The sequence below is a fragment of the Phycomyces blakesleeanus genome, assembly GCF_001638985.1.
Source record: "Phycomyces blakesleeanus NRRL 1555(-) unplaced genomic scaffold PHYBLscaffold_28, whole genome shotgun sequence".
NCBI lineage: Eukaryota > Fungi > Mucoromycota > Mucoromycetes > Mucorales > Phycomycetaceae > Phycomyces > Phycomyces blakesleeanus.
The window spans coordinates 512,773-540,241 of NW_017265161.1; the positions used below are offsets into that span (position 1 = coordinate 512,773).

General features: G+C 32.7%; 13 protein-coding genes across 13 annotated transcripts; 5 read left to right on the top strand and 8 right to left on the bottom strand.

The window, feature by feature from the left end:
- Positions 1–692: 692 nt before the first annotated feature.
- PHYBLDRAFT_151250 (hypothetical protein) lies at positions 693–1,043 on the bottom strand (the record flags this gene model as incomplete). The annotated part of the gene is made up of 1 exon (XM_018432635.1): positions 693–1,043. One exon carries the CDS (start codon positions 1,041–1,043, stop codon positions 693–695), a length of 351 nt encoding a protein of 116 aa, XP_018285762.1.
- Positions 1,044–1,271: 228 nt separating this feature from the next.
- On the bottom strand, positions 1,272–1,761 carry PHYBLDRAFT_72134 (Homeodomain-like DNA binding domain-containing transcription factor; the record flags this gene model as incomplete). The annotated part of the gene is made up of 2 exons (XM_018442601.1): positions 1,272–1,524; positions 1,712–1,761. 2 exons carry the CDS (start codon positions 1,759–1,761, stop codon positions 1,272–1,274), a joined length of 303 nt encoding a protein of 100 aa, XP_018285763.1.
- A 1,107-nt stretch (positions 1,762–2,868) lies between these two features.
- On the bottom strand, positions 2,869–4,095 carry PHYBLDRAFT_188963 (hypothetical protein; the record flags this gene model as incomplete). Its single annotated transcript, XM_018439589.1, has 3 exons — positions 2,869–3,282; positions 3,622–3,747; positions 3,977–4,095. 3 exons carry the CDS (start codon positions 4,093–4,095, stop codon positions 3,186–3,188), a joined length of 342 nt encoding a protein of 113 aa, XP_018285764.1. The 3' UTR covers positions 2,869–3,185.
- Positions 4,096–4,372: 277 nt separating this feature from the next.
- On the top strand, positions 4,373–4,808 carry PHYBLDRAFT_151252 (hypothetical protein; the record flags this gene model as incomplete). The annotated part of the gene is made up of 3 exons (XM_018432636.1): positions 4,373–4,382; positions 4,427–4,569; positions 4,656–4,808. 3 exons carry the CDS (start codon positions 4,373–4,375, stop codon positions 4,806–4,808), a joined length of 306 nt encoding a protein of 101 aa, XP_018285765.1.
- Positions 4,809–4,860: 52 nt separating this feature from the next.
- Positions 4,861–5,495, top strand: PHYBLDRAFT_151253 (hypothetical protein; the record flags this gene model as incomplete). Its single annotated transcript, XM_018432637.1, has 3 exons — positions 4,861–5,003; positions 5,063–5,240; positions 5,271–5,495. 3 exons carry the CDS (start codon positions 4,861–4,863, stop codon positions 5,493–5,495), a joined length of 546 nt encoding a protein of 181 aa, XP_018285766.1.
- Positions 5,496–6,298: 803 nt separating this feature from the next.
- PHYBLDRAFT_151254 (hypothetical protein) lies at positions 6,299–7,358 on the bottom strand (the record flags this gene model as incomplete). The annotated part of the gene is made up of 5 exons (XM_018432638.1): positions 6,299–6,398; positions 6,489–6,678; positions 6,776–6,793; positions 6,856–7,148; positions 7,264–7,358. 5 exons carry the CDS (start codon positions 7,356–7,358, stop codon positions 6,299–6,301), a joined length of 696 nt encoding a protein of 231 aa, XP_018285767.1.
- A 362-nt stretch (positions 7,359–7,720) lies between these two features.
- PHYBLDRAFT_151255 (hypothetical protein) lies at positions 7,721–8,777 on the top strand (the record flags this gene model as incomplete). The annotated part of the gene is made up of 5 exons (XM_018432639.1): positions 7,721–7,771; positions 7,861–8,007; positions 8,104–8,302; positions 8,407–8,627; positions 8,688–8,777. The coding sequence occupies 5 exons, from the start codon at positions 7,721–7,723 to the stop codon at positions 8,775–8,777; spliced, it is 708 nt and encodes a 235-aa protein (XP_018285768.1).
- A 4,962-nt stretch (positions 8,778–13,739) lies between these two features.
- Positions 13,740–14,240, bottom strand: PHYBLDRAFT_72140 (Homeodomain-like DNA binding domain-containing transcription factor; the record flags this gene model as incomplete). Its single annotated transcript, XM_018442602.1, has 2 exons — positions 13,740–14,174; positions 14,214–14,240. The coding sequence occupies 2 exons, from the start codon at positions 14,238–14,240 to the stop codon at positions 13,740–13,742; spliced, it is 462 nt and encodes a 153-aa protein (XP_018285769.1).
- A 2,714-nt stretch (positions 14,241–16,954) lies between these two features.
- On the bottom strand, positions 16,955–18,895 carry PHYBLDRAFT_72141 (hypothetical protein; the record flags this gene model as incomplete). Its single annotated transcript, XM_018442603.1, has 8 exons — positions 16,955–16,999; positions 17,246–17,251; positions 17,342–17,366; positions 17,869–17,922; positions 17,998–18,086; positions 18,159–18,236; positions 18,387–18,655; positions 18,724–18,895. 8 exons carry the CDS (start codon positions 18,893–18,895, stop codon positions 16,955–16,957), a joined length of 738 nt encoding a protein of 245 aa, XP_018285770.1.
- Positions 18,896–19,696: 801 nt separating this feature from the next.
- On the top strand, positions 19,697–20,506 carry PHYBLDRAFT_174059 (hypothetical protein; the record flags this gene model as incomplete). Its single annotated transcript, XM_018437175.1, has 4 exons — positions 19,697–19,844; positions 19,909–19,950; positions 20,011–20,244; positions 20,364–20,506. The coding sequence occupies 4 exons, from the start codon at positions 19,697–19,699 to the stop codon at positions 20,504–20,506; spliced, it is 567 nt and encodes a 188-aa protein (XP_018285771.1).
- A 1,257-nt stretch (positions 20,507–21,763) lies between these two features.
- Positions 21,764–23,421, top strand: PHYBLDRAFT_174060 (hypothetical protein; the record flags this gene model as incomplete). The annotated part of the gene is made up of 3 exons (XM_018437176.1): positions 21,764–22,502; positions 22,722–22,801; positions 23,203–23,421. The coding sequence occupies 3 exons, from the start codon at positions 21,764–21,766 to the stop codon at positions 23,419–23,421; spliced, it is 1,038 nt and encodes a 345-aa protein (XP_018285772.1).
- A 152-nt stretch (positions 23,422–23,573) lies between these two features.
- On the bottom strand, positions 23,574–24,744 carry PHYBLDRAFT_151259 (hypothetical protein; the record flags this gene model as incomplete). The annotated part of the gene is made up of 4 exons (XM_018432640.1): positions 23,574–23,735; positions 23,826–24,011; positions 24,107–24,412; positions 24,469–24,744. 4 exons carry the CDS (start codon positions 24,742–24,744, stop codon positions 23,574–23,576), a joined length of 930 nt encoding a protein of 309 aa, XP_018285773.1.
- Positions 24,745–26,437: 1,693 nt separating this feature from the next.
- Positions 26,438–26,905, bottom strand: PHYBLDRAFT_72145 (hypothetical protein; the record flags this gene model as incomplete). Its single annotated transcript, XM_018442604.1, has 3 exons — positions 26,438–26,560; positions 26,657–26,827; positions 26,876–26,905. 3 exons carry the CDS (start codon positions 26,903–26,905, stop codon positions 26,438–26,440), a joined length of 324 nt encoding a protein of 107 aa, XP_018285774.1.
- Between the last annotated feature and the right edge of the window lie 564 nt (positions 26,906–27,469).

Below are 27,469 nucleotides of genomic sequence, written 5' to 3' on the forward strand. Positions count from 1 at the left end.
CTACTATTAAAGTCCCTGTAATTCAAATCCCTGTTGTGTAATAGTTGGTTTACACTGTATGAGTGCGTAGTGTACGTGTGCCTGGGATGTAACAGTTCCGGAGATTGTTAACTTGCCAGGTTCATTAGCAAGAAGGAACCAGTGTTTGGTTGTGGGGTCTGTTCTTCACTCAATTGTGGTGTGTATATCACAGTGGTATTTCAGATACAAAACAATAGAAAAATAATAAATTTGATAATGGAGACATATAGAAATATTTTGAGACTGTATATAAGTTGTTCTTTATTCATAAATAAAAATGGTCTCTTTTTATAAAAAAACACAATCTGCTCTTGTCATTACGTCTTAGTTTCTTAAGGCTTTCTTCCTTTACTATATTTGGTTATTAGAGTGTATTTACTGCTTAACTAGTGTCAGTGTTACAATTATGACATCAAGTCATAAATCATACTTCTTTAACTCTTAGCTATTCTTTTCTCTTTTATACTAGAGCTTTAGGACTTCCTACTAAATTAGCTCCATATCGATCTGACACAGTTTACTCAGCAGTATGATATAATTATCTTAACAATCTTTAAGATATTATCTACAGTACTAACTGTAATAATTATTGGGCTGATTACTTAATCATTTATATAAATTTTATACTGACAAGATGATAGCTACTACACTATCCAAATATGAATATGTTCTTATATGTGATAAATCCAACATCCGAGTGTCTGGATCACCACATCAACTTCACCCTCCTGGGCAGCCCCCTGGGCGGCCCCCCAGTGAACCCCCAGGTGCACCTCTTTTTTTCTCATAGTGTTATCTTGTTGGCCATTTTGAATCATGCCAATATATTGATATGCCTTGGCATACTGTTTATGTTTGAAATAAGCCTTAAAAGCCTGAAGGATTTCACCATCCAATGGCTGAAGATGGGACGTGGTGTTTGGAGACAGAAAAAGAAGCTCAACATTTGTAGGCACATAATCTACTATATGACCAGAGAAATTATCAAGGATCAAAAGCATCTTGTACTTTTGCGCTTTCATTGAACAATCAAAGCAATAGAGGAAAACATGGAAGATTGATCATGTCATCCAGGCATTACTGTTGTAATGATACATAGAAAATACATGATATACTGTCTCTTGTTTTTTGTTGTTTTTATTAAAACAGTTTGGTCTTTTTGTATGACCAATCATCAATATGTCAGAACATTTGTCTGTTCCAATGGCATTGCATAAAAGACCTACTGTAAGCCGCTTCTTATTTTCCTTTCAACCAGAAAATTTCTGGTGGGAAATCATTGTTCTTGGTGGGGTGGCATAGAAAAGTGCTGTTTCATCAAAGTTATAGGTGTCACAAGCACTATAACCCTTTATCTTCCCTTTGATAGCAGTCTTGTCAATCTGAAGCGACTCTATATCTGTTGAACCAGCCTCACCATGAATTCGATTCATCTTGATACAATGATGCTTTCCAAACTTCTCCATCCAGCCTTGAGAAGCATTACAATCTTTAACGTCTATTCTTTTGGCAAAAATAGTAGCTTTTGTCTTAATCAATTCTCAAGTGATGGAAATCTGATTATTTTCAGCAATGTTGATCCAAAGAATGACTGCTTCTTTGATTTGCTATAGTTATATGACAATATAATAAAATTAATTTTAGTTTTTATATAGAGCAAAAATGTATAATGTTGAGATATATTATATACAAGTCATTTTTTTTTCTAACATTCTTTCTGTTCTTTATATCAGCTTGCATTATTAAGCCCTAATCTCCTCTCTTCAAAATCTTCAAGATTATAGAAGCATCAGGAGCTTTCTGAAAGCCAAAGGTTTCCTTTGCCCACTCAGCCAATTGAGGGTCACTCATAGATGGCTTTTTCTTTTTTATATCACAAATCTCAAGATGATTTGCAATATTAAGCAAAAGGGTTTTTTTTTGCTCATATTTATTGTTTCGTTCTGAATTTGATAGATTTCATTAAAGTATCATAAGATTGAAAATTATATTAGATAAGCATTATATAATAAGCTAAAAGCATACTAAGAAGCTGTTATTATTTGATTGAATAAGAATTTGAAACAATAATTGGTTACAAAACAGAGGGGGGTAGAAAACAGCAATGCAGCCAGAGGTTATATTTAACTAGAATGGATTTAAATAGAGAATTGAAGCATATCGAATCATTACTTGATATATTTTTTCTATTAAAGAATAATGTAAACTCCGCCCATAGTTGACAGAAAATATGTACTCCAAACTTGTTAATTTTACTCTTCAATAATTTCAAGGCACCTGGCCTTCTCTAGGCCTTGAAATTATGAAGAGATCACTGTATTAGATAATAGCAACTTTTGTGGAAAGTGTAATTACATATTTCATTTTCATACCAAATATAGCAACAATTTTTTCTATACTTTTCTGAGTTTTTGCTGCTATATCAGAGTAGAAGTCACTGTCGGAAAGTATATTAATACTAAACTAACAAGTACTTGCTTGTGTTAATTATTAAATAAATATATGGATAGTGTTTGATTGAAATATGGTCTTCTGTAATAATAATAATTGCAGTACATAAAAAGTATGAGGTAAAAAACTATATTTATAGAGTACATACGTCTTTAAAATTATATTCAAAATTGATATTTTACTTTATATCTTACTTATAAATGTGTTGTTAGTTTAGATAGTTAAAATAAAAAGTAATGATTGACTAACAAAGGTGTAAAAAAAGTGTAAAATAAGAAAAAATTACACAAATTGTAAAAAAAAAAAAAATTTACACTTTTTTTTTGGAAGTTGGGAAGAATCATTTCTTTTTTAGCAACCAATTTTCTTTTTAAAAGTGTAAAAATAGGTTCTCAGTGTTGTGGTGGTTGAAGTTGAAGAAGTTTTTAAGAGGAAGAATTGAAGATTTGAAATTAGGAACGAAGATTCGTGAGAACTTGTGTAGGTTTTGTTTATTGAGATAGATTTTGTATCAAAGTTTGACCAGGTTCCTACACTGAACTACTACTGCTATTTATATTGTTTTGGATTGGGAAAATTATATGACTGGGGTCAGGTAATCGATCCTATCCGAGCCTTAATCAGAGCAACATGATCTTGGGATAATTAATGTATGATTAATTATATAAATGTGTGTAGTCCCAATGAAGTATTAACATCGAAAGTAAATGTGTTTATGAGTTATAATTATGCTTATAATAATCCACTGATGTATCCCATATTATGATGATATCATCATATGAAATATAATCACTATCATGCATGCTAAACCTGTGTGTTAAATAATAAAGTAATCGGTAGACACCTTTGACTGGAATAGCTGAGGCCTTATATTATTTTCTTCAGACTTATTCTCAATTACAGCAGTAGTCAATACTCATTTACAACACTCAGAAGTTGTTCATATTTAAAATACTGCTAATCTTTAATAGGAAATATATACTCTGAACTTGTTAATTTCACTCTGATAATTTCAAGGCAACTGACCCCCCCCCCCCCTCAACTTTTGGCTCACTCTCACCTCACTCTACCACCCCATCCAGCCCCACCACCTCAAAACATACATACTCATTTGCTGCTACACTCACATCTACTGCTCTTCTTTCTTACCAGCCTCGTATCATATATGGCAATTCCATTGATGGTGTTGTGAATGAGTATTGATTACTGCTAAATCTGAGAGTAAGACTGAAGGATAAAATAATATCTTCAGCTATTCCAGTCAAACGGATCTCCCTTTATAATATTATTTAATACACAGATCATCATACACATAATTGATTATTTATTATTATCACCATGACATAGGAAATACAAATACATATACATTATATATATGGCATCATTATATTTCATCTACATATTTCTTTTATTATACAAATACTTAATTGAGAGACTACAATTACAACTATTTAATATTATAAAACATTACCCAAGTATCTGGGTCGGAATACTAAAATATTACCAATAGCATAAATGCTCTTCTTTACCAAAACTCTCGGACTGATCTGACTGGAGAAGTATCATATCAATTGGTCTTTCCAGATCTTTCCAGAAGAACAATACTCCTGGAAGATGACTCATTATGATAAAGATTACTTAAGCACACACTGAATTATAAATTAGACAAACATATAAATATCAGTAGATAGTTCTGTGTAGAAAAACAATTGAATTTTATCATTCTTTACTTTTCTTTTGAAATAAACAACCTATACAAGTTCTCACGAATTCTTTCATCTATATTATATTTTGCTTTATTTTCTCCCCACAACAGATGGGTTACCACGCATCTGGCATGCTGGTACTGCACCTCACTTTGTTTATTATAATGCTCCTCTTCCCACTTCTCCTCTCCACAATGCCTTCTGGTATGCTCTGAAAAGCTCTGCTTTTGCAGACTCTAGTATAAAAGTTACTCTTTTCAGTCGTCCTGCTCCTACTGCTCTTGAGGTCCAATTCCTCAACACTGCTTCGTGTGCTATTGTGTGCGCACATCCTATTTCTGTTTCTGATCAACTCTTCTCAGCCTGTATTGCTGTTGCTCCTAGTTGCAAGGTATATTGGGTAGCATTGTCTCGACTCCCTGGTATTTGTTATTCTGATTAAGTAAATGGACTTTAATGGTGCCTTTCCCCTTTCAGAGTTGTACGCAAAATTGTGGTCTGCAAGAGTTATACTTTTTTGATGACACTGGCAGTATCCTCCATGAACAACCCAACCCACCAGCTCAGCAAGTTGCCAAGCTTGCCTATGAGATTTCTGACAATGACAACACTATCATCCTTGAAGAATGAGCACATATGGGCTCCCATTACAAATACTGCAAAAAAATAGGCTATGACATTAATGCCTGCCCTGCACACTCTTCAGAAACATATACCTGTTACAGCTGCAACAAGTCTGGCCATTTTCAATCTAACTGTCTCCACATCTCCAAACCTGCTCATAGGTCAGCAATCACTAACAAATGCTCTTGCCATCTCAACCATGTTCCTCACCAGGATCGCATTGTGCTGTCCTGCCCTCTGACAACTACTCTTCCCACTAGTACATCTGCAGATTCCATCTACAATCCAGCTAACAAAGCTTTATCTTCTCTTCTGCTGATTGAACTACAATGCAATGCTAATGTAGTCAGTCATGCTGAAGAGGAAACACCATCCAACAACACCGCCCATATTGCAGATCCTGAAGACTATACAATGTTTGACGCTCTTGCAGAACAAGTAAATTCTGACAAAGCCTAATTGCAACAGGAGCCTGAGATGGCTGCCAATAAGCAGGCTCTTCTAGGGGCTATTCATGCTACTGAAACTAAAAGAATATGTTGTCTTACCCAACATACACCTAATCGCAACATGAGATGCAGTCTTTTCACGTCCCCCACATACAAGAACACTGCATCTCATAACTCTTCGTCCTTCCCTCCACCATGGTTCACTTGTCAAGCCCTCGGCACAGAGGCCAAATCAAACCAATGATTACCATTAGAACTATGAACTGCAGAGGCCTTCGGTTGAATGAAGGTTTATGGGGCTTTTAAAGCCAGATTTTAACTACCAATATGGATAATATCTCTATGAGTTTTCAAAATCAGATTAATGTTCTTAAGCTAAAAACCAATCATTTTTTGTGTTCTATATATCTGTGTTTTAATATCTTGTTTTTTAAATTACTCTGCGAATATTTGTCCTATAATAATGGCAAAACCGGATTTGGATAGCCTGAATTTTGTAGATATTAATCAATAGTCATCACATTTTGGTACTGTTTTTTGTTGTCAAGATAATGCAGTTTCAAAGTTTATGTAAGAAAGGTAACAAATATGCTTTTAAATTAGAGGCAATAGATTTTATATAATAAATGTTTTTCAATTACATATACTTATGGTCCACATGTTACAGTTATAGTTCACTGATGCAAAGACTCTGGTTTGATTCTGGCTGGATGCATTTTACACTTTTTATATTTTTTTAGCTAATTTTTTTAAGATATAAAGCTTACCTTATATCTATTATTAGATGTTGAATGATGTTATTCTTTTGATATATTTGAATTAAAATGTCTTTATGTTTTGTTTTTATATTATTGTTTTAATATTATTAAAACAAATTAATTTAAATCCAAATTTCTTATATTTTTTTATTAAACCATTATAGAATCAGTATATTCTTTATCTTCATTATCTTCTTAATATTCATAATTTGTATATATTGGGTTGTCAACAATGCTTCCAAAAGAAACTTCAGCTAACGTTTTTAGCATTCTTTGCCACAATCTGTTCTCATATTTTTTTCTCCATATGAATTCCATCAACATCCATGGCACCATTTGTTTTGTTTGCAATCTGGCCTTGCAGTTCACTTTTATTCCATTCCACAGACCTATGTAATAAAAGTTAATAAAATAATTTTATCTTTTATAGTATTTTACCTTCTATAGTATTGATATGAATACCATCAGATATAACATACTCAAGATTGTGATTGACTGTTCTATGAGTATAGTTCATATCAACCACTGATGACAATCCCCCATATGCAGCCCAGCAATCTGTGTGAATAATGCTATTGGGCTTTACATACTTCTTTATCACTTGAAGGAGAGTTGCAGCATCTCTCTGAGGAATTGTCACCAAAAATGTTTTTCGTTCTGCTGTTTTCTCTACCCCCCAGAACCCAAACACCTTCTACTCAATGTCCTTGGTGATATTTCCTCTTTCCAAATTTGCTTTCATCAATTTCAACAATAATGGATTGACCATTGGCATCAATACCTCCTATAAAAATATTTAATGTATCTATATATAATTAATTCTTATAAACTTATCAATTCTCATACCATTGTTCGTTAAATTCATTTGAATCAATTGGTGAATACTAGCAATGAGATGTCTTATAGTTTCTAGAGAAACACCAAGCATAACTCCCATTGTCATTCTAGGAATCTGGTTTAACCAGTAATATATTCCTTGCATAACAACATCATAGGAAAGATGTCTTTGTGCAAAGAAAGAATCCAATGTTTCAGATTTTCTTTCTCTTTTACAACATGTTGCTCCCATGCTGTTTACTCCACTGCATCTGTAATTGTAGTCTCTGTCTTTTTCAAATATATAGTCCATAGAACAGCGACTAGAACAATTAAAAATAATATGATTTCTTGAATATAAAGCACCCTGTGCAATCAAATATCTTTATATATATTAAATACTAATATATAATAATTAAAAATAACTTTTTTACTTACTGTTTTGCAACTTCAGATGTATATGTTAACGCCATAACATAGCTCAAAAGAGGAATAGATAATGGACGAACTGATAAAGAAGATTGATTATCCATTTGAAAATAAATAAAGTAGAAATAAAAGAAAAGAAAGCAAAAAAAAACAAATGAACATAATAGTTAAACAAAATAAAAGCTGTCAAAAAAATTTTCTGTGACGTGGCAGGTGACTAAGCCACACAAACTATATTATTTATAAGATTATAACACTTAAAATAGATAATATATATTTTATAATTATATTTTCTCTATCAATTTGTGACATTATGTGACGCTCAAACTGAATCTATATAGCTTACATTCACGATATTGTTTTAAGTATATGCATGTCACAAGACGTCACAAATTGATAGAGAAAACAAACTTTAAAATAATTAATAATAATGATTTAAATATGTTATATTTCACTAAATACTTATATGTCTTTTGTGGGAATTGAACTGATAATCTACAGATTGCTTTATGACACTGTAAGCAAAGGGCGGAGCTCTAATTCGGAGCTTTAAAACCCCATAAGTCCTCAGAAATCCTCACCTATAGCACTCCATCTTGCCCATAGCTTCAATTTCTCACTAACCACCTTGTGGACTGTGTAACTCCTACCGGCAAGGTACTTCAACCTACTTTTCACTGTGGGATATCACCCTCTACAAATGACTACATATTCGCTTCCTCAAACCTTGCTTCTTGTGCCATTTCACACTCAGTGAAATATATACACTCATAGTGGTCTGACTATTGTCTGGTCACAGTTGCACTCTCCCTTCCTTCTTCTCAGACCAGTGGTAAAGGCTTTTGGTAGGCAAACCCTCACTTTACTCAGCTTACTTCTTTGCAGAATGAACTTTCTGTCTTTTTTTACATCTTTGTATCTACTCTCCCCACCTCCAATTCTCTACAGACAAACTGGGATTTAGTCAAGTCCGGAGTGACTCGCTTCATTAAACATTTCTCTCATCAAATCTCACCTTCCCTGTCCACTCTAGAAGCACAACTTCAAAGTCGGTGTGATAAGTTAATTCTTTGATTTTGTCATCAACCTGCTCAGAACTTTCAACTTCCTATAAGTAAACAAAGCTCCAACAGGTTCAACTGGAACATATAGAAATTCTTGCTCTCTGGGCTGGCCGACAATGGCCCAAACATGGTGAAACTTCTGCAGGTTTCCTTAAACGCACCATTGCTACATGTCAGTCCAAAAAACTCATCACCAGTCTATACCATCCTGTTACTGACTATCTTTGCACTGAGTCTGACAGTATGTCAGAGGTTGCTGCCGCCTTCTATGAGACTCTCTGCTCTTTTGAGCCCATTACTTCTGTTGCTGTTGATGATCTTCTTTAGAATCTTTCTAACAATCTTGCCCTCACTAATCTCACTTGAAAGTTTTCTCTTAACACTGTTTGCCAAGGTGCCTCTCAATCTCTTAATGCCAGTAGTTCTGGTTCCGATGGATTGTCATACAAGATTCTGTGACTCATACTTGACTACCCTAAATGCTTCACTCTTGTCTTGTATATATGTAGCAAAGCTTTGTTGAATTGTGTCTTTCCCCCCACTCGGATGTCTATCTGCATATGTCTTCTCCCAAAAAAAGGCGATCTTACATCTCTTCAGAATAGGTGACCTATTGCACTTATTAATACTGATGCTAAAGTCTCTACTAATTCTCTTAACTCTCATTTGATCTCTGTAATCACTCCTCTTATCACTCTCTATCAAACTAGCTTTGCTCAATGACAATTTATTGCTGATAATGGAAAGCTCACTCAGATGGTCATGGTTCAGACACTTGAGAAAAGTTCAACTGAAGTGTGTCTTCTTCTTGATTAGGCAAAGACATATGACAAAGTGCACCCAAAATACTTTTGCTAAGCTGTTCATCACTTTTGCTTTCCTAAATCTATAATAACTTATATCACTTAATTGTTTTTCTCTATACAGATTCAGATCAACATTAATGGCTTTCTATCTCACCCTCTTATATAATTGCATGGTCTCCATCAAGCTGACCCTCTCCTTTTCATCTTGTTCAATTTGGTTTCTGAACCTTTGTTGTGATGAGCTATAATTGATCAATTATTTTTTGGTTTTTGATCTTTTGTCACTGATAGTGTGACTACTATTCTTTCTATTAAACTTCTAGCTTATGTTGACAATATTCTTGTCTTTCTTTCAAATCCTGCTCACTTTGTCTGACTCCACACATATCTCATTATCTATTCTGCTGCGTTTAATATGCAAGCTTTCTCACTATCTGGTAATCTTCTTCCCAATTAGTCCTACACTCTCTGTAGTCATAACATTACTAATTGGCATGACTACACTTCTGCCTTATCTTAGTTTTTCATAGATTCACTCCAAAGCTCAACAAGACTCATTCTGCTCATCTCTTCTCCAAAGGATTGAGGACAGCTACAATCTTCACTCCTCTTGCTTTCTCTTCTTTCAAGATAAAGTCACTATTTCAACATCTCTCATGCTCTCTCAGCTTTGGCATAGTTTGCATGTGGTCTCTTTACCTATGTTTTTCTTTCTGAAGATCCAGTCCATTGTGGATAGCTTCCTTCAATGTGGCACCTTCTCCCCAATTTCTTTGGATACTTTCTGCCTCCTACACATGCAAGATGAACTTGATATCATCAATTCTAAGATGTAGCAGAGTGCTCTACAACTTTGTCCACTTCAATCTATTGTTCATGCTTCTTGGTCCCCATCTGATTTGGTTCTGCACTGGATATTCAGCTTGTTACAGACTTCACTTTCTTTACTTTCTTCTCTTTTCTCTTCTATTTCCAAATATCCATCCTTCTGAATGGCGGGATCTTAACTCTTCTCTACACTTGGTCTTTTCTGCTATTGACTATCTGCTGCACAGCTTTGATAATATAGTAGTAAATTTGGCTACTTGTCTTACTTTGTTTCTCTCAGTAGTCAACATTGTCTCTGCTTCCCAAGCATGCTTCCCCCCCATTCTGACAAGATCTCTTGATCTCCTTTCTCTACACTTTTGACTCTGCTCTAAAATTGATATGGTCTATCTCTATCACTAGCAGCCATCAGCTCTCTTGCTGTTGTAAATGAGTATTGACTACTGCTGTAATTGAGAATAAGTCTGAAGGAAATAATATAAGGCCTCAGCTATTCCAGTCAAAGGTGTCTACCAATTACTTTATTATTTAACACACAGATTTATAATATATGATAGTGATTAGAATTCATATGATGATATTACCATAATATGGGATACATCAGTAGATTTTTATAAGCATAATTATAACTCATAAACACATTTACTTTCGATGTTAATACTTCATTGGGACTACACACACTTATATAATTAATCATACATTAATTATCCCAAGATTACATTGCTCTGATTAAGGTTCAGATAGGATCGATTACCTGACCTCAGTCATATAATTTTCCCAATCCAAAATAATATAAATAGAGTAGTGGTTCAGTGTAGAAACATTGTCAAATTTTGATACCAAATCTTTCTCAATAAACAAACCCTACATAAGTTCTCACAAATCTTCGTTCCTCATCTCAAATCTTGAATTCTTTCTTTTACAACTTCTTAAAAACTTCAACTATCACAACACTTGCATTATTAATAAGTTCCTTGGCCTAGTTCAACTCAACACTCTCAAAGTATATCATATAATTGTTTGTGTTTGTTGCTCTTCTTGTGGACTAACCAAACAATATTCATCTCTGCCTATTCAAGCTGACACATCCATTGAATTGTTCCCTTTCTTTAATGTGCTAACACTTTCTTAGACTTGGGTATGTCTTTTTACATATACTTTCTACAGGCTGTGCTCTCACTATTTCGTCTAGACCTAGTATTTAAATTTCCCTTGTAGCTCTTGTTATTGACAAAAATTTTGATCTTTCCTTTTTTCTCTGATAGCTTATAAAATTTGGTTTCATGGTCTACACAACAAGATTTCTTGCCAAGTCTGTCTTCACTCCTTGCTTCCTCTTGCTTTTTCCTCTTCTACCTGCTCTATTTGCTCTTTATTCTACAACTCCCGAAATCATTTCTTCTTTACTTGTCCTCTTAAAAATGTAGTGTGAATCAGCATGTAACTGGAATTCTTTGGCACAATATCTATCTCAACCATGCTACACAATGCTTTTCATTTCTTCTCTTTTCTCTCTTCTTTAAACTTGTCTATTCCCCCTTCTACTGTTTTTGGATGCATCATTTTTACAATATGAAGTCATCACTGGACTTTTATCTTTGACAATTTGCCATTTGTTTCTTTTGCTGTTATTGATACAGCTCACAAGACCTTAACCTACATTTGCCAAGAATTGGAACTTAGTCCTCTCCTTTAACACTTATATTTATATTTATCATAATTAATAAAAACAAAAAACCCCAAAAAAATTAAGAAAGCTAAAAAAACCCTCCAAACAAATACTGTGATCACTCTTTTGATTATCTTCTTTGGAGTGTCATCAGATCTCCCAAGTCTAGTAAAATGCTTCTTACAAACAAAAAAGACATGAATTATCATGAGTTTTTTTCATAATGTGATATCTTAACTGTGACATCAACACTAGTTAAGCAATAAATATACTCTAATAACCAAATATAATAAAGGAAGAAAGTGTTAAAAAACTAAGAGGTAATGACAAGAGCAGATTGTGTTTTCTTATAAAAAGGGACACTTTTTATTTATAAATAAAAGACAACTTATATATAGTATCAAAGTATTTCTATATGTCTCCATTATCAAATATTTTTTTTCTATTGTTTTGTACCTGAAATACCACAATGCTTTTTTGTTGTACTTATTGATGTTTTGCTCTACAAATAGAAAAATCAATTTTTATCTAGTCACAGCTGTCATTGAAAAATAATAGAATAATAGAATATAATTTTTCTAGAATTGCAAAGAATTTTTCAATGTCACTGCACTGCTGGACAACCAAAATTTTGTTGAGAGCTGACCATTTTTATAATATTCCATGTTACAATTGTCGTAGCCAGCAAGCTGGAGCTTAAGCAAAAGAGGAGGTTCAAACCAATTGTTTCAAAAAGAAGAAAGGGCAAACAAATCTCTTTTTGTAATTAATTACTTTGACTCTCACTCACATTCTCACATAGCAGAAACAATAATTCAATTAACATTTTTACAGATGAGACATTATATCGAATAAGACTTCAAGACAAACATTCCAAATAATTAGTATAAATATCAATAACAATTGTTCATAATAAAATCATTTTTTTATTTATTATATTATTTTGTCTGTTTGATTGTACTTCTTTAAGTATAATTCTTTATTATCAAATATACTTCTTTGCCTGTTTTTATATTGCTAGACTTATGCTTTCTTAGCTTTACGCAATCTGACATAATATTGATGCATGTTGAGTTATGATGTGTGGTGCAACTGGTCAGAAATATAATATATATTATATGTATAGTTATATTTTTGTAATTTTGCTTAGGGCAATCCAATAAGAAGGAATTTAGATAATGAATGGGACTTAAAATAGATGGAAACAGATATATGGATAACAGATAGATAGACAAATGGACAAATGAACAAGCAAACAAACAGACAAACGGACAAGCAGACAAATGGTGAGACAGTACTTATACACTCGAGTGTAATAGGTCATTGAACAGTCTTCTAATTTTCAAAATTATTCTTTAAGCATATTATGGATGATATTTTCTTTTCCATAATGTTGATAATAAAATGTGCTCAGAATAAAGCAAAACTTAGAGAAAACATAGTTTATTATATATATATTTAAGAGAAAAGATATGAGCTCTAGTAATGAGTTGTGTCACCACATCTCTCAATTACTTCTTTAAGCCTATCTGGCATGCTGGCTACCAAAGTTTCTAGAATTTGAAGTAGTATCTCCAACCATGTCTTGTGGATTACCGCTTCAAGTTCTTCCATATTGGTTACTTGTGCTCTATTCTTGCAAAGATTCCTCGCAAGATGAGCCCAAATATACTTGATAGGATTAAGATCTGGGCTCTGGGCAAGCCAAAAAGCAAAGCTATCTATTAGACACCTCTCTTTTTTATACCATGTGGCATAAGCGCCCGTGTGACATGGTGTATCATCCTCTTAGAGCAAAAACTGTTTGTTATTATCCCTAGACAGTTTCTTGTACCAGAGAAGAAAGTACTGAGCCAAACAGTTGATGTACTTGTCTTGATCAATGTTTCCTTTCAATGTTACTAAGGGGCCAAGACTCCCACCCCAGAAACAACCCCAAATCATGACGAAACCCTTACCAAACTTATATGTTTGGACAATATGGTTCTTGTCAAACCTCTCGCCAGTCTTTCTGATGACTCTGACACTTTCATTATTGGCAACTACCATGAATCTGGACTCGTCTGACCAGACAACTGACTTCTACTGCTCAACAGTCCAATTCACTTTGTCAAGGCACTATTTCAGTCTGTTTTCCTTCTGTTTATCAGTCAACTCTGGCTTGCAAGCTGCTGAGTGAGAACTAAAGCCAAGAAGTTTCATGTTCTTACGGAATGTAGTCATGCAGATAGAGATTTCTACATTGACTAATCTCTGATGCTGAGCTGCAATTGATGTGAATGGCTCATTACGAAATGAGCACACCATTGCAGATTGTGTTCTCCCTGTAATTTTTGGTTCTCTTTCTAGACGTGTCAAGGGCTTGGAAACACCTTTATGTCTGAAGACTTTCACTACATTTCCAACAGTGCTCTTCAGAATGTCAAGGGCTTTAGAGATTTCTCCATATGTAACACCCTTCTCCCATTGACCTATAATTTGGCCTCTAATGAATGCATCTAACTCTTGTCTTTTGGGTTTTGTGATGCTAGAAGTTGGTGGAGTTATTTTGTGCTTTTGTTTTATTTGTTTAAGAGTTTTTAGTGGTTTTACAAAGAAAAGAGTATTTTGATAATACATAAAAAAATCAAAAAATCAAAAAATCTGTGACCGTCTAATGACCTATTATACTCAAGTGTAGATTCTAATAGTGTGCAACTTAGTATTTCCTGCAAGACAATAGCTCAAGCTCAGTGTCGATGTTCAAAAGAAATATAGACAAAAATTGAATGAATTTTATTGAGATAAAAACGTCTCTCTTATATACTAATTGACAACTGCATACAAGATGACAATCTAGATACATCTTATGCTAAATGATGATTATTTAGAAGAGTATACAAATCTTTGGGCACAATCACAAAAGGAAATAATCAAAAATAAAAATAATCAAACTACTAAAAAATATGAACTCTTGAGAAGCATACTAAAGAAGTAATATCAAGAAATGTAAAGGAACAAGTGCAATGCAAAGAGAAGCAAGCTAAAAAGAAAATAAAAATCAAAGAAAAAAATAGAAAAAAGGAAAAAGCATTTAAAGTCCAATGGGAATTTAAATGTCAATAGCAAGAAAAAAGAAAAAAGAGAGAGAGAAAATAAATCCAAGAAATCGGATTTTGTTGTGTCCGGAGATGGAGTCATGACTTTGCACTATTCATAACTTAATAGTCTGTCCATAAGTTGACGTCACATCAAAAAAATATATGTTTTTGGTTAATGCTGCAATATTTTCTAACACTTGCATCAATTGACACATGTGGTGCTTGTATTTATGCTAAATGTTGACAGATGATGTTATTACGGTTTTTGAGGTTTGAATAGATTTCTAAATGTGAAATAATCTCTCTTTTCCACAAGAGAGAAAAGGACAAACTCAAAAGAGAATGTAGAATTAAAGATAATAAAAATCAATAAGAGAAAAATAAGAAAAAAACAGTATTATTGATCAATCTTAATAGACTTGACTCAATATAATTGAATAATCAAACAAGTAAAATATCAACAGTGTTAAATATTAAGAGAACTTGTTATCAGAAAATAAGACAAAGAAAAATCAATGTTTATTAAATGTAAGTATTGCAATATTTATAGTTTTTGAATTGACTTGTTGAATAATTAAATAAATAAAAGTATAAAAAAAATATAATAAAGATTGTATAATTGACAATCTATTAAATGTGATTTATTCTTTACTATCATTAAGTACAAATAAAATAAAATAATTATTATGTCATAATCATCAAGATAATTATGCTTATAAGAATATATAATAAAAATAGTATTAATTTCAAGTTGATTCGTTCAGTTAAATATAGTGAGAAAGTAAGATACAATGTGTGGTTACGTAAAGTTATTGTTAACAAGATGATGTTTTTTTGTTGTACTTATTGATGTTTTGCTCTACAAATAAAAAAATTGCTTTCTATTCAGCCTCGGCCACCATCAGAAAATCAAAAAATAATAATAATAGAATATAATTTTTCTTGAATTACAAAGAATTCTGTAACATCACCGCACTGCCAGACAACCAAAATTTTGTTGAGAGCTGACCATTTTTACAATATCCCATGTTACAATTGTTGTAGTCAGCAAGCTGAAGCTTTAGCAAAAGAGGAGGTTCAAACCAATTGTTTTAAAAAGAGGAAAGGGCAAATAAATCTCTTTTTGTAATTAATTACTTTGACTCTCACTCACATTCTCACATAGCAGAAACAATAATTCAATTAACATTTTTACAGATGAGACATTATATCGAATAAGAATTCAAGACAAACATTCCAAATAATTAGTATAAATATCAATAGCAATTGTTCATAATAAAATCATCTTTTATCTACTATATTATTTTGTCTGTTTGATTGTACTTCTTTAAGTATACTTCTTTATTGTCAAGTATACTTTTTTGCCTGTTTTTATATTGCCTGACCATTGATTTATCAGCTCAGCACAATCTAATACAATATGACACGTGATTTGTTAGGTTTGTTGTAGGTTGTAACGGATTTCTTGGCAAATAAAATACAATGATAATAGAATACAACAGAAGACAGATACAGCAAAAGGTGGCAAGCAGCAATAGTTGACAGATAAGAAAAGAGAGAACAACCGATAGAATCATTGTTAAAAGCAAGAGAGAGTGGAAGATATATGAAAAGAGAATGACAAAACAGAAAAGTAATAACTGATGAGGATACCAAATCCAGCAAACAACCTTTCTAAAACCAAGGAACCGATATGTTATGTTGCAAGATGATATAGACCACAAAGAGAAGAAAACAAGAAAAAGATACTGAAACTGGGCAAAGGATTGATTGATTTATTGAGTTGAGTTTGCTTCTCTTTTTATAGTCGATAAGATTTTAAGTTAATAATAGATGTTTGAAAAAATAAAGGTAGAAAAAATAGAATGATGAATAAACAATATGGCAAGGATAAAATATATAAATAAAAGTACGGTAAAAATATAATAAAAGTACTGTTGATGTGCGGAGATGTTGGCAAGATGAATTATGTGCATTATAGAAAAGGAATGTTACTAGCATGGGGGACCATGATTTCGAATGAGTACAATGTAGACGAATATGTTAACAAGGGAAAAGAAAACACTATGGCGGAGAAAATAGTAACATGTTACCACTTTGGTAACATAACTGCCATTATTTATTTAATAAAAAATGGCAGTTATTTATTATGTAAAAAGCCAAAACAGGCACTGTTACCATTTTTTCAAAAAAAATCAAGCGTCCTTCCTTTCCTCTGTTACATTCTTTTTTTTTGTTCTATTGCTTTCAATTCTAGCACAACCTCTTGTTTTTCCTTTGCAGCTTTAACAGAATGGTCTGTTTTTTATTATACAGTATTGAATTGGGTTTAATTGAATTGAATCTTTATTTCAATGCATGTTTTATTAAATGAAAATGATAATAATAATAATAATGAAAAAACAATTCCATTGGCCACTCGCAATAAAAAATGGTTCTGTTTAACTACTGCAAAATGTATGCAGTAAAACACTACTATTCGAATTGTATTTCATATACTTTGGGTATTCTAATATATCTTAGATAGCACTTATTATTTTTTACCAATTTCTACAAATATATTAATATTAGAGAAAAAACTTAAAATAAATAAATAAATATAATATTATTATAATGCTTACCTTTATATAATATGCTTACTTGTTCAGTAAAATAAGCATTTACTCTAAGAAGATATATATATTAAAGAATGTATTAATATTTAAGATCTATATATAAGAAAAGCAATAAAACATAAACATTATAAAAAGTCGTTATCATAGAAGAAGAAAAACTTGAGCAAAGATTCAAGTCATGTAACATGAAGCTAATTTGAATCTGATTTATACAACCGGAATGAGCATCTTGTTAGAAAGCTCAAAGTGTTTATTCTTCTCAATATACTTACATATAATAGAACGACTCCCGAGTATAATATATCAGTACAAAAATATTACTATTAATTTTTTTCTCAAAAAAAAGGCTATATACTATTTCCTTTTATATTTGAATGTAGTGGAATTGTAGATGCGGTACATTAGCTTCAAATTCTTGTAATCACAACATTAGCAATCATATGAAAGAAAAAAGTAATAAAAAACATAAAAAGAAAAATGACAAGATAAGAAAAAAATGCACTAAAGACAGACTAAAAAATCAAACTCAGCTAATCACAGCAGCCAAACTACGATCTTTGACTTCTCTTGCAAGCAGGCTTGACACTTGCTGTGGGTAAAGGAGACCTACATAAAAGAGTAAGAAGTTTATATTAGTTTTGTATTAACAGCGCATGAGAAAAAGCAACAATGGTAACTTACAGAACATCTGCCATTATGGGTGACTCAACATCACTAGTTTCTGACATATCAAGAGAAGAAAGCAAAGAGTCACTTATGTCTTGCTGTGTCTATAGCATAATAAAAGGAAACTATATTAAATAAAGTTTACAATATATAGATTTGTTAATTGATAAACTTACTTTGTTCTTCTCTGCCATTCTTCTCTTGTGCATCTGGTTGTTGCTCTTGAAGCTTTCCTGAAGAAGGCTTCTTGCACACTACATTCTTTTACATTGGTGGATGTGCAATCCACCATTCTTTGCCAACCTCTCCAAATGCATCATATAGTATTCCCTGTTTTTCTCTGGGATATTCTTCCATTCTTTTGAGACCGCAGGATAGTCTTTGTCAATGATATCATGCTTTACTATACAGTCTAATGTTTTGAGATGCAGTCTTTTTACTGTCAAATCATGGTCTGAAAGAGAGACTAATGGGGGCAAAGGCTGCCCTTGTGGAACTTCTTTGCAGCGCGCCTTCCAGTCCTGCTTGTAAAGAATCTGAAGCAATAGATTGTATTTTTGTGCTTCGTTTTTTCCTTTGAACTCGCCGCCAGTATTGATTACTTGCTTACCGAGCTGATCAGGGTACTCTGTGAGCTGGGCTCTTTTTACAGACTTGGCAATGCACTCAAGAGCTATAAAAAATGTATGACAATATTAATAAAGTAAATAAACATCTAAGTACAGAATATATATGACTTACAACTCTGCTCAATAATGCTTTGTTGCATTGTAGTTAGATCTTCCATACTGACTGCTGGCGCAAATCGATTGCTGAATTGCCTTTGAAGCTTGCGCAATGCTTGCTTGATTTCAGAAAGATCAATCTCAATCTTTTGAATTGAGTTGAGGAGAGTTGTGTTATTATCGAACATGTTTAAGTTTTTTTTAGCTATAAGCAGTGAGTTGAAAAGAAAAGATGATAGTTTAGACAAGTAGAATAAGAGCGATTTGAGTTTGAGAAAGGCAACAATTTATTACAAGCAATTGATGGCTATTTATATGAAAAAGATACAGACAGATGTACAAACAAAACATATAAAAGAAGGGATGCTTATGCACTTGTATGCATCTGTTTGCAGTAGCTCATGTGAACATGATACAATCTTTTTGTGTAGACACAACAAAACTGTAAGAAATATAAAGATAAAATGAATTAGACTTTAAATCAATATTATATGTATAAATGTTCATACTTTGCACCGTCTACATATTAAACGTTTTAAAGTATATGATATAATAATATAACTCTATACATATTGCAGATATAGTATGAAATTTGGTTAAAGTTCTCGATGACAAAACCCTGTACCAGTTAAAATTATAACTTTAAATATACTCTACAGTAGCTATATAACATCTGAACATCATATAGTTAATTAGCCCCTTTTTATCAACATTAAAGTAAATGTTATGATACACTGGAGAAATGACCCTGAATACCCTTGTGTGAAGGTTTATGGTTACATGTGGATATTTAGAGCAATTTTTCATCTCAGCATGTTTTTTGGTGTACATGTTCATAAAGTTATGTTGTAATTTTCTATTGGCTCGGATATAATAACCATTCAAGTTATTTTATCATTATTATTATTATTATTATAAAGTTTGAACAAATAAAGTAAATGTAACACTTGTTTCCCTTTTATCTTAACATTTATAACAAAATAAACATCATGTCCTCTACTTCTGATCTTTATAATAAGAAGTGCTATTGCACAAAATGCAGCAATAATAAACAAGGCTACAGCTTTGTTCCTATACGAATCCTCCAGCGTCACAATAAAAGAGCAAGATATGAAGACATAGAAAGAAGTGAAAGAAGTATGTTTTGTTTTTCATTTTCATTTTCATTTTGGTTATTTTATATAATGTTTTATTTCAATAGATGTATCTGTTCAAAGAAATCTCATGGATATTGATTTTGAAAGTAAGAAATGTTAATTGTGATAAAAAGAGAAGTAAACTAAAAATTGAATTCTATATGTAGCTACATCAAACCAACAAACTGGACCCATAGAAGCAATGGGCGGTCAGACCAACTCGCCTGTTTGGGAAGGAGCCCCAATTTCTGACAATGAGGTTGCTTTTAGCAATGAGTCGAATGGCGAAAGCAGTGATGGTGATGAAAATGACAATGACAAAGAAAGCAATGGTGGTGAAGAAAGTGAAGACAATGAAGAGAATATTGTTGAGATTGAAGTCGAAGAATTCGATACTGAACGTCAGTCTATGTTAATTAACTAATAAAAAAAGATCCAAAAAAATTCAAGGAAAAGAACCAAAAAAGAAAAATCTGAAAAAAGGGGGGGTGTTAATTTTTTTTGTTTTTTTTTACAATAGATCCTTTTGCCACCCCAAATATGCCTGAAAATTTGGTACACAGATTCATTGCTACTTTTGTGGTAATGTTTGCTTCCCGCTATGTGGTCAATAAGGGTGCTGTTATCTTGGTCGAGTTCATCAACAAGCTCTTGTTGATTTAAGAGCAGGATTTCCAATTGCCTGTGAGTCTTTCTGGTCTCCAAAGCATGACAGGATTCTCAGCCATGACAAAAGGGATTAAGAGATTTGTTGTGTGTCAGGATTGCTACAAGGTGTATGAGGAAAGTGTACCTGCTTCTTTGAATTGTGATTTCGTAAAGCTTGGTGCACATACCACCTGTAATTGCAAATTAATGGTCGAATCATTGTCTGGTGGTTTGGTCGCAAAGAAGTCTTATATATATCAGTCTCTCACACGTGCTTTTAAAATTCTTTTCCTCTGTTCCGATTTCAAGCAAAAGATCATGCACTAGAACCAAGAATTCAAGATCACTGATACATTGTGTGATGTTTACGATGGTGAAGCCTGGACTGATTTGAAGGACAATGACAATGAAATTTTTGTTGAGCATCCTCGTTCATTGATGCTGACATTAAACATCGACTGGTTCCAGCCTTTCGATAGTACTACCTATTCCTGCGGTGCTATCTACCTGGTGATTAACAACCTGCCTAGAAGTGAGCAGTTTAAAGCAGAAAATACAATCCTTGTTGGCCTCATGCCTGGACCAAAAGAGCCAAAATCAGAAGAGATCAACCATTATCTCAAGCCATTAGTCGACGAAATGATACAGCTCTATCTTGGAATACAGATACCCACCTATCAGCAAACAGATGGTACAACTGTTCGTGCAGCCTTATTGATGGTTGCATGTGATATACCTGCTGCCAGAAAGACTAGTGGGTTCACTGCGCACAACAGCACATGCGCCTGTTACAAATGCGACAATCAATTTTCTTGTCTAACAGGCACTTCTTCTATCGATTTCCGTGGATTTGATTGTGACCAGTGGCGCCATCGAAGTGATAGAGCAAACCGTGTGCATGCTGAGGAGTGGAATAGTGTGAGTACACCCTCAGAAAGGCAGCAGCTGGAGGTCGAATATGGTGTTTGATGGTCGCAGTTGTATTGATTTGGATACTTTGATCTAGTATGTGGAACGATCATTGATCCCATGCATAATCTTTTTCTGGGAACACCAAAGAGAATGATTGAAACATGGACAAAAATCAAAAAAATGAAAAACAATGATCTGCTTGCAATGCAGACAGTTGCAGCAACAATAATATTGCCAAGCAACTATACCAAGCTGAAAACGAAGATAGGAAAGGGCTTTTCCCACATGAAAGCAGATAAGTAGAAGTCTTGGGTATTGGTGTACTCTCCCGTGCTTCTAAAACCAGTTCTTCCATCCAATATGTTCAATGGCTGGATGCACTATGTAAAAGCATGCCGTATACTTGTAAAGCCGTCAATCAGTTTCATCGAAATAGACCAAGCACACAGATATCTACAAGAATTCTATCAATCTTGTGAAGATACATATGAACCAAAAGTCCTCACCTGCAATATGCACCTGCACCTCCATCTTCATGACACAATTCGTGATTTTGGACCCGTGTATGGCTATTGGCTCTTTGGTTTTGAGAGATACAATGGTTTGTTAAAGAATAACAAGACAAACAGAAAAGACGGGTTTGAAACAACCTATATGACAAAATTCACTGCAGACGCATACAAAGCTGATTACGTACGAAATACGTTATCATGTCCAAGCCTCATTCCATTCCTTCCTCTTTTTGAAAAACTTACCTCTATGACCACACCTATAACGACCTATGCCACTTATGCTCCAACCAACCAACAACCTTTCCAACTGCAAAAATTTGTAGACTCATCCTTAGATCAAGCAGCACCTATCAAAGGCAATGAACCACTCCTCCCATCCACCTTTCCTTTACAGTCCTTAAAAGAATCAACAATGAGTGATATTGATTATCCTCAATTGTTAGATTATTATAAAATTGCCTATGCCATGCCCAATCTCATTTCTTATCACGATGCCAGATTGTCACAATATTTTGTAAATAACCAAATCACAAAATTGAAATCAATTGATCTCCTTGGCCAAACATATATTGGGAACAACAGTTCTGGTAAGCGTGGGTCACTCGTTCAAGCTTTCTTCCGTAGCAGCAATGGCCAAACTTCAAGCCTATATACCGGACAAATTCAGTATCTTTTTATACATTCATTTACTCTTGTGGTGATCCAGACACTCGGATGTTGGATTTATCACATATAAGAACATATTCATATTGGGATAGCGTAGTAGCTATCATCTTGTCAGTATAAAATATATATAAATGATTAAGTAATCAGCCCAATAATTATTACAGTTAGTACTGTAGATAATATCTTAAAGATTGTTAAGATAATTATATCATACTGCCGGGTAAACTGTGTCAGATCGATATGGAGCTAATTTAGTAGGAAGTCCTAAAGCTCTAGTATAAAAGAGAAAAGAATAGCTAAGAGCTAAAGAAGTATGATTTATGACTTGATGTCATAATTGTAACACCGACACTAGTTAAGCAGTAAATACACTCTAATAACCAAATATAGTAAAGGAAGAAAGCCTTAAGAAACTAAGACGTAATGACAAGAGCAGATTGTGTTTTCTTATAAAAAGGGACACTTTTTATTTATGAATAAAGACAACTGATATACAGTCTCAAAGTATTTCTATACGTCTCTATTATCAAATATTTTATTTTTCTATTGTTTCGTACCTGAAATACCACAACTCTGTCTCCTCATCCAAACCACTGAGCGTCAACATTACATCAAGACCAGCATGTTTTTGCATACATCCGATGGTATAATTTGACAAATGACAATGAACATAGAGATGAAGGTATTGCAATCTGCTTGCCAGAATTCTCTGCTGATAATTATCACAGCATCTTGCCTGTACATTGCATACACTTAGAGGTCGCAACTGCTGTAGATGTAACTGATATGAACAAAGAAAGAATGCTGGTCATTCCTATGCCAAAAAAATACTATGCCTGAAGTCTTTATGAATAATTATGCACTATGATTTTTTATGCGAATAATTAAATAAAAAACAAAGAACAAGTAATGCCTCTTTATGCATTTTTTAGTTATTTAAAGTATAAGACGTTATGAATGAAGAAAAAAAGAACAAAAAATATAAACTTTATTTAGGGCCCATTTCTAAGAGCCCACTGAAGAAACTGTGATGCAATTGCATCAGAGACTGGTCTTTCAACGGTTTTGCCAAAAGCACGTGACAGCAATTGATGGCTATTTAAGCCTAAATCAGCTACCACTTTGTTGTCAACAAGTGTGATGAAGTGGTTGTACTATATTAAAGACATTAATATTTTATTCAGTATAATACAATATAATATATTAACTAAATTAAATATTTCAACTTTCAAAAAACTAAGTACCTCATCACTTCTCCAACCTGAACGACGAAGACAAAGCCCACTATAAGAAACATGAGGCAAAGTGCCATCGTCTGACTCACTAACAGACATAGCCTCTTCTATAATGAGACTAGAGCAATCTCTTTTCATCTCGTCATCAATAGCAGTCTTGTTAGACTGGTATGCTGTTTTGCGATGTTTCAAGTGCTGTTGAAAATATTAAATTAGTTTTCTTTTTTTGCTTTAAATTAATGACTTAGATAAGAATTATTCAAATAATAAATAAATAAAGTATAAATTACCTCCTTTTCGCAGCTACTCCTTCTGTTGCGAGCATTGTCTGACTTCTTTTTAGCCTGAGACTTATTAGCTGCACGCTTTCTGCTAGTGAAGTTCGTGTAGACAAAGTCACGAACATCACTTTTTCTCAGTCCTGCTCCTACAAAATTTCTTTCCAAGTAGGCAACGAGGTTTTCTATCAACTCAGTGGTTGGCGACTGGCTGAAGTTGACAGCTGTGTTCCACCTTGGCTTGCTATTGTTGGCTTGAATTTCAGCCAAATGTTTTGACTTGAACTTAGGGTCCCACAAATGCTCCCGAAGAAGTCTCTATTGAATCGTGGTAAGTTATTAAAGATATAATTTACTATATGTATGATACATACATAGGCTTTTGTTTTGTTGACTGATTTTGCATCAGAAGCCATGGTGGGAGAACCAGCTACATTCATTTCCATGCTCACAGGAGCAACAGCATGCACTAAAGCCATCGGCTGACTCTGCAAAACAGCAGACACAGAAGTGTTCGAAGTTTTTGCTTTGAGATCAGCAACGTCTTTCATGACAGTGGTCATGTCACAACGCAAGATGGCAAGAGAGTTTGTCATCTCTCTCTCAGCAGGAGTGCGTCGAGTGGGATGGCTTTCATTTTGGTTTGCCATATTCTATTAATTTAAAAATATAAGTTCAAATATGTATTAACTGTTAATGTTTTTATATTCTTTGAATAAATTTCTATTATAAACTACAATTATATTTATTATCAAACATACCAAAATAAAAGACAGAAAAAGATGGGGAGATAGAGAGAGAAAGTGTGAGTAAAAGTAAGAATAATTGTAAGAGTGCGTGAGCAAAGGTGAGTAGGATTGTAACAAAAATGTATATTTATATTTCCAAAAAAAAAAATGTCTAGTCTTGATTGATCTTGATTAAAAGAATATATCTAAAGTAACTTCTTGTATACATACTGTGTAAATTGATACAAAGGTTGCTTTTAGATACTATATCATTATATCAATTATGTTTTTTGGATTTTTTTTTTGAGTTTCATTTTTTTTAATTACCTATTTTGTTTTTTTTGTATTTTATTTACTTATTTTTTTATTTATCCATATTTATCCATATTTTTTCTTATCAACTATTTTCTTTTCTTTTCTTTCTCTTTCTGATTTTTGTTACAACTGTGAATTTTACTTGTAAGATACATTCTTCTTAAAAATACTTCTGTACAGACAACAACAAGATTAACACATTCTGTTGTTCTAGATACATATATACTCTCTTAGTGTTTTACTATATTTGCAAACTTTTTTGGTAACATATCTTCTTTTTTTTAAAAATTCTTTTCTTCAAATGTAACTAAATAATAATTATTATTTCAGCTGTCATAGATACTAGCGTGTTTTTTCTTTCTGATGTATTCTCTTTACAATGGTCATCTGAATTAGTCCAGGTTAGTAACTATACTTCATGTCATCATCCTATAAAATTATTCTGACTTTTCTCCTTCTTTTTTATAGACAATATCGCCAAAAATATTCCCTACAATTAAACAATACCATCAACACAGTAATACTTTATTTTTTATTTACTTTTAATATTTATCTGACAGAATATAATTTTTATTACAGATGAATGTTTATCTGCCAAACACGCAATGAATCAAGAACCTCTATCTCTTGGCGCCGTCATTGACATGGTAGAACTTCTTCTTTTATTCTCTTAATATGTATGATAGTATTATTTATACTGTATATTAATATATGTTTTTTACTAAAGATTATATCAACTCTTGACAAGTACTATCTAGGTCTACAAATAAATCGACTTTCTTTGGGTACGTTCATTACATATTCTGTCACCCAATTTACTCAAACTAACTTCTCTATATTATTTTTATTGTTAAAGAAATTATACTTGATGCTATGCCTCAAACTCTCAAAGTTTTATTTTTATCTTCTTCAGTCATTATATTATATATATCCTCAAATTAATATATCACTCACAACAGGTAAATATTTAAATACACATCTAATTTCTCTTCTATTATGTTAAATAGTATCTGTGCCAAAGATAACTACTGAATATGAGGGTTTACAAACATTATATATAAAGCACTGCTTGATTTGAGTCATATGAAGAATACTAGTGAAGACGGCCCAAGGCATATAATATTATTCCAATACTATCAACCTAGAATCATTCTATTTTTTCTAATAAATACAAAAATAAACTATAATTCAAACCAATAATAATTGAATATCAAGTAATTGGGGGAGCAGATAATCTATGACCTCATAATAAAGAGTGTTAATGATTGGCTTATAAGCAATAAAATGTTCATGGTTCTAACTATTCACTCAGAGATAGTTCAACAATACACATGTGATGCAGTTTCTGATTATTAATCTTTAACATGGAAACAGATTGTATTACAGCAAAAAACAAAGTTTGAAATAAAGTTTTCTTGGTACTCTATTATATACAAAGATATAAGATTACTATTGACCCCAACTTCACTAATGGTATCAAACTTTACATTTGTAGATAGCAGGTCTGTGCACATGTAACCAGATCAGCTTTGGTACCAGTGTAAATAGGCAAAACCCCACTGTAAAATGCAGAATATTCACAATAGTATGCCTGAATTTCCCCGTGTGTATTTATTGTTATTTTTCCAGTGATACTCAAGTCCATATCATACTTATTATCATTATCAACTAAAATGCGTTTTGATTGATGCTGTCATCGAAGGTAAAAATAATTTTAACTGTCATTACTATTATTTACCAAGGGGCATTTTTGACTGAAACTGTACATTTTTGAAAAAGGTGTGCTTTAACTCACATTGGCACTTTCAATTAACACCCCTTTTGATCAGTAGTGCTTATCTTGATGATGTCAGTAAAAGAGTATCAGACTATAGCCCTCATTATCTGCATCTATTTCTTTAAGTTTTATACATAAACAAGAAAATAATGCTATTAGATAAATATATATTCACTATCTTAAAAAACTATTAGTACAACACAGATAATATAAATATGTCTTTTCTACCAATGTGTTTAGACAGTACTATTTTTTTTTTAATTGTTAACTATTAGAAGGCTGTTTTTCTTTGCCTTTGGTATTAGAGAGTAATTGATAATTTATTTAAAAAAAAATATAAATTATTTGGTTATTAATTATCCTAAATATACATATACCTCTTTATAAAGCCTAAAGAATATCTAATCACTCACAAGTAAAGAGTACGTGTCTGTTTCACCGGTGCTCTTTTAATGGTGTTGTATTCAACATAATTGTAGATTTAAATTAAAAGTACAGACACTCAATAAATACATACATTGAGTTACGGACAACTAGTAACAATACTAAAAGATA